At 36.9% G+C, this 12,694-nt stretch overlaps 1 protein-coding gene across 2 annotated transcripts; it reads left to right on the top strand.

Annotated features, from left to right (window-relative positions):
• The first annotated feature begins 1,271 nt into the window (after positions 1-1,271).
• On the top strand, positions 1,272-12,010 carry stxbp2 (syntaxin binding protein 2). Of its 2 annotated transcripts, none has more exons than XM_018704722.2 (19): positions 1,272-1,383; positions 3,840-3,889; positions 3,969-4,050; positions 4,581-4,657; positions 4,753-4,828; positions 4,991-5,094; positions 5,250-5,398; positions 5,481-5,565; positions 6,148-6,278; positions 6,397-6,504; positions 6,997-7,054; positions 7,160-7,225; positions 7,490-7,570; positions 9,274-9,415; positions 9,583-9,689; positions 9,779-9,877; positions 9,971-10,056; positions 10,761-10,918; positions 11,059-12,010. In XM_018704722.2, exons 1-19 carry the CDS (start codon positions 1,347-1,349, stop codon positions 11,136-11,138), a joined length of 1,776 nt encoding a protein of 591 aa, XP_018560238.1. In that variant the 5' UTR covers positions 1,272-1,346; the 3' UTR covers positions 11,139-12,010. The 2 variants fall into 2 exon arrangements, with proteins under 2 accessions (XP_018560238.1, XP_018560237.1); XM_018704721.2 differs by having other exon boundaries at positions 10,758-10,918.
• Positions 12,011-12,694: the final 684 nt, after the last annotated feature.

Here is a 12,694-nt window from a genome sequence, read left to right as displayed (position 1 = left end):
ATTAAGTCAGTAAAATTTGTTTTGTTTTACTGACTTAGTAACAACCTGAGCAGAGGCAATGGCTATCCAAATGAAATATGACAAAAATTTCTTTCTGGTGCAGGACAGATAATATAGATGATTTTTAGCTAGAGTCAATACACCTTAATAATCAACTTTCAACTTCTTCATGATAAAATAATGTGGGTTTTTCTTCACAATTCCTGAGTATGATATCACTTTAAAAAGAGGCATTATCTGCATTCATTGCATTACAGTATGCTTTTAATGTCCTACTGGGACGTGGAATGATGTTGTTGTAGCATAATATGTTTCCACAGTGCTCTCGATTCTCCAACTCCACTGTGTGAATTTAGCCCTGAGTGTCACAAAGATAGTTACAAGGTAATGATTGTTTTAAGAGGTAACACTTGTTCTCACATGCCGAAGAATAACAGTTCATAAATCATTTTGAATATGACATAGTCATCCTCAGACCAGAAAAGTTATACGTGATCTCACAAGTATGAATGTAACTGAGAGGACTGTGCTTGGCTTGTTCAGACAATCTTAAGTCTTGGCTCTGTCCTTACAACAATCATGCATAACAAACCGCTTAATGTCTCATCCATCATGATGAAGCGATGACATGGTTTTCCCAAGGCCCATTAAATGATACCCTCAAATATATTTGGCAAAGAAAAGTGGCCAGTTGGATGTCTTACAGTCTGTCTCCTGAGACACTGGCAAGAGTGTGTATTCCTTTCTTGCACCTGTTTCTTTTTCATGGCTGCCACGCATTTTTAAAGTCAGATTCAAATTATGTTATAATAATATTTTACAATGTAATGGACTGATAAATACTATCTCTTCTGTGTCAAGTGTTGAAAGCCAAGTGATGATGTTTTATTGTACTAATGGATGGAATGGATTTGTGAATCAAGTGACCAAACAATTACAAATAGACACAATACAAGTATGACTTGTCACAAAAAAACTAGAAAGAGACAGAGTATTAACTTGAAAAAAACAGACAAAAAAACCTAAAAAGAGATGTAAAATGACCCAAGAGACACAAAATGAAAAAAACAACAAATGACTACTAAATAAAAAAATAAATAATAGTTACAGTGAATCATTAAGGAAGGCCAGGAAATAGTCAGACATTGTTTAAGACTGAAATAATTTAGAATTACTGTAGCTAGATTTGCAATTTGTTATAACCACAGACTGCCGATGGGACGTGTTCTTACAATAGAAGTATCAGACAGTAGGGGGCAATATTTATCCATCAAAACCTGTGTGCTCCGACCACACAGGCTTTGGCAACAAGGAAGTGACCGACTAGCCTGCAGACTGCTGTCAAGATGGCACCGAGTGGGCTGAAGGCGGTAGTCGGAGAAAGTAAGTGACACATTCGTTGTAACGTTATCTGCTTTCATAAGTTTATTACAATTAAAGGACGCAGGTAATTAACTCGAACTTATCCCGTTGCAGCTTCATGAATTGACGCTCAACTTGTAACACAAAACACTGCTGAGGACGTCGGTCCACTCAGGGTTTCTTCCTGCTCCAGTACCAATTAAAATGCTAACATTACCTTAATAAATCGTGTTAGTCATGGATATAAAGTAGCATTGTTGCGTTGCGTGTGTTGGTAGCGACATTTTCTGAGAGAAAATGGTGCTTTATTATTGTAACATTTGACGGACGTAAAAAGAGATAAAATCGCGGCGCACGCAAGTGTAAATGTTGTGACAGTACAAGTTTTCTGCTAACGTTAGCTAGCTAACCTAGAAGGAAGTTCTTTAACTTCGCTTGTGATGGATTAAATCAGCTGGAAGATGAATGCTGAAAGCTTTTACACATCATCTTAATCACAACTTTTGTAACTAAATGTTATTACAGGAAATGGAAATTCATGACCTGAAATCATAATATTATTAATATTATAAAATCTATTCGAATCAATACTATAAAAGTATTTCTTAATAGTAATCAGTTGATACATTGAGTTTTACAAATTTATACAAAGACAAATAGCGCTCTGTTTACATTATATATGTTGTTATGCCATACTTAAAGAATTGAAATTAAATTGCTCAGTTGTTTAAAAATACTCACTAAGTCAGATATGTATGTATGTATGTATGTATGTATGTATGTATGTATTTATTTATTTGACGGCAAATTTTGTTCTTGTAAAGAGTAGGAGTGTAGTGTGAACACACCCTCACCCACAATTGCTGAAATCATCTGGTATGATCCGGTAATACAAGTAAGCCTGACCTTGCCCAGGATATAGAGATCAGACTAACAGTAACTTTAACTTGCTGTTCTTGTGTTTGTGTGTAGCTTTATTATTTCTGTGAGTTTTGGAATACATGCCCTCATTTCTTTGAAATTGCCACTAATTTGAAATCAAAGTACATGTACGTGTAGGACCATTCAGACATTTTGGTACAATTTTAAAAATTAACAGATACATAGGGTAAGATTAAGATTGCTACAGTGGTTTGATGGGTGTCTGCTTTGATGTTCAGAGCCCTAGTTACAAGTAGTCTTCTCTTCTAGTTCCCTGTGTGGAAATAGGTTGCAGTACTCAACAAGACATTAGTCAGCGATGAGTTTTCTTCTTGATCTAAAATCTCTCTTCTTTTATGGAGGAAAACATGACAGGTATTAGTTTATATTTCCTGTAACTGTGGCCCACAGTTTTATGTTGTTGAATGTATGATGGTTCTGGCTAGATCATACTTCTACCCTTCTATTTCAATAGTAATGACCTAGATGCAAATATGCAATGATAATAAGAGAAGGTAAGGAGCAATAATGTGATGTGGTAATAAAGCTTGTAACAATGACTCACATATAGTAGGGGGTCAATGCTGTATTTCTGATGAGCTAAAACAAGGAAGTTTAACAAAGACTATATCGCCTAAGTGTAGTTCTTCATTTGTCTCTTTCCACGCTCTCCCTCCCTCTGTGCACTACTGACAAACACTGGCAGTGAAGTGTTAGGGGATTCAGGATGTAGTTTCAGTGTTTCCTTGAGGAAACTATTTAGCTGAAGTAGTAAGCCTCTCAGAATCTGTTGGGAAGACAATAGCCACACTAAATATAATGTGCTTTGCTGTGTGAGATAGTGCCTCTGCTCTTTTACCCTGAAAATCAGTATTTGATTTCAGGGTGGGCAGGGTGGCCCTCTTCCACTGTAAAACACTGCAGGAAACCCTCAGTTTTGTAGTTTATTTCATCGATAGTACCATACCTCAGCTGTTGTGCTTATGAAGTTGGTGGAACAACTATGCCTTTGTCTGATCCGCATGCACTGTAATCTCAACAGTATAACACAAGGAAGTTTCACCCAACTAACTGAGTTGGTAAATACATGTTCTAAATATAGGTTTGTTTCAAAAAAGTTCCTGGTTCCTAATTTAGAGTTTTAGACACATATCTAACCACTAACTAACTGCGTTGAGACATGAAATTTCACAACATTTCAATTTTTTTGATTCACTTGCCCTTGTATCTCTGTTGTAAACTGCAGCAAGAAAGGAAATATTTCAATTAAGCCACATGTGTTCTTTTACTCTTAGTGAATAGTGTACAGTGGATTAAATGGCACTTTTGTACTTCATGGGGGGGATTGGCCATAAATATGAATTGCATAAGAGAGTTTTGTGAATCATAGCCATCACATGAAATAATATTATGGTTCAGTTACTTCTGTTTTACAAACAGCAGTCATATTAATGTCTTTGAGTCACTACAGAATTTTTGTGCAATGCTTAAAATGTTTCCTCAGATGTTCCTGATAGCTCTGTAATCATAACTGAATCATTTATTCTCTTCTACAGAAATCCTCAATGGGGTCATTAAGAGTGTGAAGAAGGATGGAGAATGGAAGGTATCGGTTTCCCAATGAGAATTATGAAACCCCCTGAGTTTGTCATTCTGACTAACTTGTTTATCTCATGTTTCTCCAGGTTCTTATTGTGGACCACATGAGTATGCGAATTCTGTCCTCCTGCTGCAAGATGTCTGACATTCTGGCAGAGGGGGTGACCAGTAAGTATAAAGATGATTAGTGGTCTTGCATCCTATGGATCAGTTGTATACAAGAGAGATCAAACTTACGGATACACTTTTTCAAGTGCTGCTTAATGTTTGCTAGCTTCTTCAAACAGTTAGCATAGAGCAATGTAGGGATTTTATGGTATATGTTCAGAGCAGGATTTTGACAGTTCATGTGAAATGTGAGACATATTGTGCTGGCAACAAAGAAAATGCTCACCCTGTTCACTACATTACATCTCACTCACCAAATCTCACTTTTTTCATCAGAATCTCAATTCTGTATTTGTATTTGTGAAAGTGGTTTTTAAGAGCTGGTTGGCTTAGTTTCCCATAGAAGATTGATGTTGTGCTTTTTTTAGGAGTTCTAGACACACTTGAAATAAATTACATTTTATATTTTACTTTACATAATGATTGTTAATGATTTTTGTTTTGTTTTATTTGCAGTTGCATGTGATATTGGTCAAGTCAAGTTTTTTAAATTTAAGCACAATTCTTGTCTTGTCTTGCCTGCTTTTCAGTTGTTGAAGACATCAACAAACGTAGGGAGCCCATCTCTAGTTTGGAGGCCATTTATTTGATTTCACCAGTGGAGAAGGTTAGCTGTTAACTTTTCCCCTAGAGTTCCCTCTGCAATGTGATTTTCCACATGTTTTTGATCTTTTAAACAAAGATGATTTTTTTCAATTACAGTCTGTTCGTGCTCTCATTAATGACTTCAAAGATGCTGCCTTTACATACAAAGCAGTACACATCTTCTTCACTGACAGTAAGATTGTGTTTTTCTGTGTGTGTGTGTGCAGTATACTGTGCTTATTTACATTATTAATTTCATATTAAAATGATATGAACAACATTCAGTGCTGAAACTTACAGGAAACTTGTTTTATTGATCAGTTATTTTCATATGCAATGTGCCGTTCTTTCATAGCTTGTCCAGATGGTCTCTTTGCTGAGATTGGGAGATCGAGAGTTGCCAAGGTGATCAAGACTCTAAAAGAGATCAACGTTGCTTTCCTGCCATATGAGTCTCAGGTAGGGAATTATCTCATATTTTCTCTTCTTTATCTCCTTTTTCATATTACATTGTTATGTAAAAATATAGAATAGTGTAGCTATTGATTGACTGTTACAAATTAACAGTAATATGAACAAACTGAGGCAAACCTCAATTCTTCTCACCCCTGCAGGTTTTCTCCCTGGATGACCCAACGTCCTTGTACTCCTTCTACAGTTCTAAGCCAAATGAAGAAAAGGACAAAATGATGGAAAATCTGGCCGAGCAGATTGCAACCCTGTGTGACACACTGAAGGAGTACCCTGCAATCCGTTACCGCAAGTATGGGAGTGTTGCCTACATCGTAATTAATATGCAGCTGAATTTATTTGCTGATTCTGTTGTATACCGCGCTGTCTCGTAGGGGACCAGAGGAGAATGCTAGACTGGCTGAGGAGGTCCACCAGCGTCTTATTGCTCACAAAGCTGACAACCCAAGCATGGGAGAAGTAAGGAACTACTTATTTGTTTTACTGTATTAATACATTTCTTTCTTGAAAACTGTATTCTTAAACAGCTTTCTTCTGCTAAATCAACTTTTCCATATATATGAAAACACATCCTTTGGGATTCTGCTGCTCTTCACTCTCACAGGTTGTGGATGTGTCTGTGGTTTCTGGGTTTAATTTCCTGTTGATTATTTTTCTCATGCTTTGCTGGATCTTTCCCTTTTCCCCACTTCTTTTCTGTCTTTCTTAGCTGACATTTCCTTGCTCCTGAGATGAGTCTTAACAGGCATGTATTACTGTTCTCTTCTTGCCCACACATCTGAAGTACCACAATATTCAGCACTCTCTAATCACTTGCTGTAATTTTTCCTGCACTTGAAACTGGAAGTTTGCTGAAGTGCTGCCTCATGTTGCATGGCATACTAAAAGCTGATAATACCACTGCATGACAAATTCACAAAAACATAATGATGGGCCTTGTATTTCATGTATACTGTAGATAAGATCCTCATTTTGCACCTGTGAAATAAATCTGAGCTTTCAATAGTATTAGATGATGTTCTTTATGTGCATTGTTTTTAGGGTGCAGATAAGGCACGTTCGCAGCTACTGATTGTTGATCGCGGGTTTGATCCCATCTCACCTATTCTACATGAGTTGACATTCCAGGCAATGGCCTACGACTTGCTAGATATCAAACAGGACATCTATACGTGAGTGAACACCTTAATATATATCGGATGCTGTTCGTTTGTTTTGCCAGGACAGTTTGCGTACCAGTTCTCGATACTCATTTGTGTTGCACGCATGTGCTTGGTTTATTTGTTTAAGTTATCAGACAACCGGCATTGGGAATGCAAAAGAGAGAGAGGTGTTATTGGATGAAGATGATGAGCTCTGGGTACAGCTCAAACACATGCACATTGCAGATGTCACTAAGTAAGTCTGTCACAACAAGATGAGTGTATCTGTCATATATCCACGTGATCTGTTCTCACTGTCATCCTTCCCAACATGTTCAGGTCATTGCTTTCAAGTAGTTTTATGCTGCAAATTAAAAACACACACGTCACCTTGTGTGTTTTCTCCAAGTTAGAAATGGTACATTATACCTTGCCAATTAATTAAATACCTACAAGTATTAAGTTACATTCCAATGTCATATTTGGTTGAGAGTAATGAAAATAATGAATTAATCTGTGATAATAATATTGGAATGTTATCTACCTGTGTATGTAAACTGGCTTCCTAATTTTGCTTAGAAATGTCCATATTTTTTAACATTAAGAGGGCACATTTATAGCTTCCATTTTCCTTTTCAACCTGTGTGTCAATACAACAGTTGGGTAAAATTTGGATTATTTAAGGACCTCAAACTAGATTACAATTTGATTGCTTTGTGATATTATTATAACTGATAAACCATTGCAGGAAAGTGACAGAGCTTCTTCGCACCTTTTGTGAGAGCAAGAGAATGTGCACTGACAATGTAAGTGTTCCTGTGCAGTACTCATTTTTGTTCTACTGTTACAGATGATATAACATGAAGACTCTTTACATGGGTGATTTTGGTAAAAACTGTCTTGCATTTCAGGCCAACATAAAAGATCTCTCTCAGATGTTAAAGAAGATGCCTCAGTATCAGAAAGAACTGAGCATGGTGAGTCATCATCTCATGATAATTTTTCTATTGCAAAAGGACTATTCTCTCAACTGTTCATGATTAGGACTAACAAATTATGGGAAAAACAAAATAATTTTCCTTCAATCAGGATTTTGAACATATCCCATATCAGAGTTGTCACTCTTGCTTGTAGCTTTGAAAAGGGATTGATAGGTTTAATGTATCATATGATGATTTTCTAATTAGTACAAATTCACTAATAAATACTAGTGATTAATCTTTATTTATTTTCATTCACAGTACTCTACTCACTTGCACCTAGCTGAAGCTTGTATGAAGAAATTCAAGGCCTCTCTTGATAAGCTTTGCGAAGTGGAACAGGTCAGTACTCCCAATTGAAATTGCACATGTTTTGACAGTATCATCAACATTTTGACACAGAGCAAGTAGGACAGACATAGCGTTGTCATCATAGCAGCAAACAGTCCAGATAGTTCAAAGAAAATAACATCTTTGTAATGTTTTTAATCATACCATGGAAGTCCTGTTCATTGCATCCTCAGTTTTATGGCAATGAAATGAGCTATAGTTGTCCTGTATATCTTAAATTGGAGGTATAAATAGAAACATGATAATGTTCTCTTGGTCCTCAAAGAGAAAGATGCCTGTAGATGACCACAGGACCATTAAACCTAAAACGCTAATAGTCTTGGCGTTTGTCCGCACATGCATTGTTGGCAAAACAGCCTGTCAATCTGTAGTTTTTATATCACTGCGGATCAACTAGAATGCTCCACTGTGTTAGTCACTGACAGTAAGTATCTTAGAGAGAACGTCTGACATGGAATTACTCCATTCCACTCAGTCCACACTCTAAGTGACCTCAGTGAGATAGCGCCTTTATTTATAGCTCCTCTGGGGCATGTTCAGATGTCACTGGCACGGTCTGGTGATATTTAATGGAAAATCATAATCATAATATTTCATAAGAAGCTTGAAACCGGACATCAACATCCATATATCCACAGAAAAGCAGAAGAAGCTGTTATGTCATTACTGAGGTTGAAGGCATTTAATAACACATACATGGACTACCTGGTAATGTGGAAATCCAGCCCTAAACATGAGCCTGGGATAAAGCCATGGTTCAGAACAGTGCAAAGCCCCAGTGTGTTGTTTGTATTTGCCAGACATACTTTGTCTCTCTGAGGGGATGTATTCTGCCAGTTAGTCCTGTATCAGATGAGTGACAAGCACACAGAAAATGATAAGCTATGCATGGTTGTGGCATTATGAAATGCAAGTGTTAATGGGGCTTTTTTGAACAAGTGAATCACTTGAATGCACTAATGGATTGTCAGCATGTCTGAAAGCTGCCTCTTTAATCCAGTGGCCATGTTTTGGCTCTAAGATGGACAGTGTGATCCAAACAGCAACAGCTCTCTGTCAGCTGTCATTTGTTTTAAGTGTTCTACATTGTTTAGGCAACCCAACACAAATGCATGTGTGTTGCTTTATAAACAAAGTAGTGGACTGTATTTTTATGTGCTTTGTAACCACTCTCTTAGATGCAGTTGCTCACAAAAAGTTTTGTTGTTGATTGGCCCTAATGAGGCTTAGTCCAAATTCATTATAAAGCTTAGCAATACTTTTTAGGGAGGTCACACAGTTCCTAGGATTGCATTAAAGGGAAATCCCAAAGCTAGATGTAAGTATAAAAGCCCAAGTGGCTAATATTGCCATTATTTTTGACATAATGGATTACACTTGACTCAGGAAGGTTACTCTGCAGTTTAAGGCAGTTTCTTTTAATTCTGTAATTCTTCTATATTCTTCTAATTTACAGTGTATTAAAGAGAGTGGTAACCTGTAAGTAGTTTTGTGAAAGCTTAATAGTGCGATTGCAGTATTCTTGTAGGTTTAGCATGGTTGTGAAAGAGGAAGTGGTAGAAAATAAAATGAAGGTGAGAGGCAAATAATCCTGTTTCAAAGACCCTGTGATCTGGCTGTCAGCTGACTTGAGCTGTAATTGGTAATTCACATTCCAGTAACAGTTAATAGTTAACCATGAGTGTCTTCCACAGGACCTGGCAATGGGAGCAAATGCAGAGGGGGAACCTTTAAAAGATGCCATGAAGAGCATTGTTCCTGTGCTCCTCAACAAAGAAATTGAAGCCTACGACAAAATCCGCATCATACTGCTGTACATATTCCACAAGAAAAAAGGTGTAGTATTGTCACAGTTCTTTCTGTTCGACAAATAAAACATTTTAAAACAAACATTTTTGACACGTTAACATGATAAGCAGCCTTTATATAGACTGAACAGCTGATAATCAACTTTTATCATTGCCATCACCATTATTAAATAAAGACTCTGGTTATCCATGCAGGCATTGGGGAGGAGAACCTCGCTAAGCTCATCCAGCATGCAAACATACAGGCTGACAGCAACATCATTACCAACCTGCAGAACCTGGGCTGTAACATTATAGCTGGGGTAAATTTCTTTATTGCAGTTTGCCTCTCAGTGTTGTACTCTAAATGTGTTACTTCGGTTTTTATTACACATGTAATGTTGTTTGTTAGGGCCGCAATGCTGGGAAAATGCTGCCAGAGCGGAAGGAACGCACAGAGAGCACATACCAGCTCTCTAGATGGACACCCACTATCAAAGATGTTATGGAGGTATTAAAGCCAAAATGAGGTTTGAGATGTTGGTGGCACATCTGCTCAGTTTTGTTTTCAGCTTTTTACAATATCTGTATTAATGCACTGCAGAATGCCATAGAGGACAAACTGGACAGAAAGCAGTGGCCGTTCATCTCTGATCCTGCTCCCATCAATACAACTCAGACTGCTGTCAGGTGGGTGCTGGATACAGAAAATACCCCCCCCCAGCCTAAACCTACAAAAATATTTACTGGGGTGGCAGACAGATTACTGTTGTCAAATAAAAGCTTTTATCCCTGTAACTTAGTTGGAGCTCCCACTCACTTTTGACAAAGCAGGCTGGAGTTGAAAAGGTGAAATTAAGCCAGTTTTGCTTTGAATAGTCCATAATCCCCCAGGGAATACCCATCATGATGATGGTGCTTATTCAGACCACACTGATGGACCTGGGTTCAGTCTTAATCTGCATAATGGACAATACTTGTGTCCTTCCTTTTTAGCAAAGTGCAGAATTAAAGTGGAGTAGTCATTAATTTGAACATCAATGGATATGTACATATGGCTGGCCATATAAAACCGGACATCCCGGTTGGTAAAGTGGTTAATTTGACCTCTGTTTGTAACATTGTTTGGTTTGTCTCTAGACTAGAAAAAGCTTTTTTCCTTCTTATGTTTAGGACATGCTGCCAGCAGAATGATTTCTTTTTAGTATTTTCAAATTCAAATTCACATTTATTCACTGGGGCCACTTTCTTGACAAAACTGTTTAAAAGAGAAGCACTGCATAGAAGTTGCTGTCATTGGGTATAATTAATAATGGATCATCATTAGAAAAACGTAAACTGGCTGCTCACAAACAAGCCTTTGTTTTGTTATTGTTTTAATTCCTTTACAGCAGCGCACGATTTGGACACTGGCACAAAAATAAATCTCCAACAGAATATCGCTCTGGCCCTCGGCTTATCATATTTGTGATTGGTGGGGTGTCACACTCAGAGATGCGTTCTGCTTATGAAGTCACTCGAGCCACTGATGGGAAATGGGAAGTGCTAATTGGTAAGCAATCATTGTTGAACAAAAAAAAGGCCATGATTCTTGTACCTGCTTCCTCCAGACATGCAGCATTCAAGCATTCTTTTTTTGTTGGGTTGTTTCTTTGTTTCTTTTTCATATAATTACTATTTGCTCCCTAACAGGGTCATCTCACATCCTGACTCCAACCAGCTTCCTTAATGACCTGAAGAGTCTGGACCAAGTTCCTAATCCTGATTGTTAGATGACCCTGAACAGGAATGAGCCTGGAGCATACTGGAACAAGGGTTTAGTGAAACATGAAGAGAAATTTTACATCTAGCCATTGAAGGATACATATATGATTCTTTATTTTATTTTAGAGTATTATTTTTATTGTTTTTTGTGAATTGGGATCTGTATAATGTTATGATTGAAATTGTATTAAAATATTTAATTAGACATTAATAATATTATGATTATTGTACTATTATCATTCAAATTCTTATTTTTGTTTCTGTATATTTGATTAAAAAATTGCATAATATCCACAAAACTGGATCATCTCACCCCAAAAGTATAATGTAGATGTATATAAGTCAACAGAAGTATGTATCGTATATTCAATGACATTAAGTGTGTGATATTTTTTTCCCCCTGTCTCTTGGAAATTTAATCAGAGAAACTGTCTCAACTGCTGTCTTTTATCTTGCACATTTACCATGTACTTAAATATATTGCTGGGAGCAAGTGTGGTGGGTGTTTGTTTCTTTGTTGTTAGAAATGAGTAATAAAAGAAACATAAGATTCACTTAAAATTATGTGTTATGTGTGGCATTCCAGAGGACTTCCAGTTTGCATATAAACTTACTTATGCTTTGGTAAACATGCTGAGCCAGAAGTCAAGAATTTTATTTATCCATGTGACTTTAAATGTTTAAAGTTTTCTTCAGTTAGTATTTTTCTTTTTCTTTTTATAGTCAATTACAGCCAGGCTTCCAGTACTATTTTCACCAGTTGATCTCATCTGACTATAAGTATGTTTTTATATTGTTTTCATCATTTTATTATTTGACCTTGCTTCCTCTTTCATCAGTTATCACATACTGAAATAAAGCCACATTACAAATGTAAAAATCTTGTTTATCCTAGTGGTAGTTTTGTAGTTTTTGTCAGTACTGCATGGACATATACCCACTTACACCATATCATGAAAATGGGGGAGCTTCAAAATCCAAACATAAAGTTAAGTAAAGTGTTAGGTCACAAGGCAGAACATGTACACCTACCAGTGAAAAAGATCATCCCTTTCCATGCTGAGGATTATGTTTTCATCTGGGATTACAGATGGTAATATTAAGAATAGGGCACTGGCTGGGGTCTTAATGGCAATGGGTTAATACTCAGGACTTACCACTATTTAAAAGCTTTCCACCAAGCCATATCCAGTACACATTTGGACTAGCATCAATCAGGACCATCACCTCCATTGCACATAGTAGTTCTGTTCAAGAAGTACTGGATGGATTCCCCACAGACTACAGGAACTACTGTTGTATAACTTTCTGTACTGTTTCACAGTTGTTTGTGTTGTTGTTTTTAGTTTGGGATCTTTCTCCTTTTTTGAATTTTTCTTCATAATGGCAGCTGCAGAAATAAACTCCAAGTCAGAGACCACCAAGACTGTGCCGGTAGGTCATTTGTAAATAATGCTCATCTTGAGTTTTGGTTCTTATTTTTGGTTCTTATTGTACAGTGTTAATTATTGTATATTTTTTAATACAGTATTGCATCTAAATTCTAGAAAGTGATCTGTGATCT

The sequence above is a fragment of the Lates calcarifer genome, linkage group LG11 (assembly GCF_001640805.2).
Source record: "Lates calcarifer isolate ASB-BC8 linkage group LG11, TLL_Latcal_v3, whole genome shotgun sequence".
NCBI classification, from domain to species: Eukaryota; Metazoa; Chordata; class Actinopteri; family Centropomidae; genus Lates; species Lates calcarifer.
Note: the sequence above shows the minus strand (reverse complement) of the source record. Positions and strands in the feature narration are given on the sequence as shown.

Bases quoted from the DNA above. Each gene is read 5' to 3' on its own strand.
- stxbp2 (XM_018704721.2), top strand. From the start codon at position 1,347: ATGGCACCGAGTGGGCTGAAGGCGGTAGTCGGAGAAA. The intron at 4,051-4,580 runs GTAAGTATAAAG...CCTGCTTTTCAG, and splicing joins TCTGGCAGAGGGGGTGACCA to TTGTTGAAGACATCAACAAA. The intron at 7,571-9,273 runs GTCAGTACTCCC...TGTCTTCCACAG, and splicing joins AGCTTTGCGAAGTGGAACAG to GACCTGGCAATGGGAGCAAA.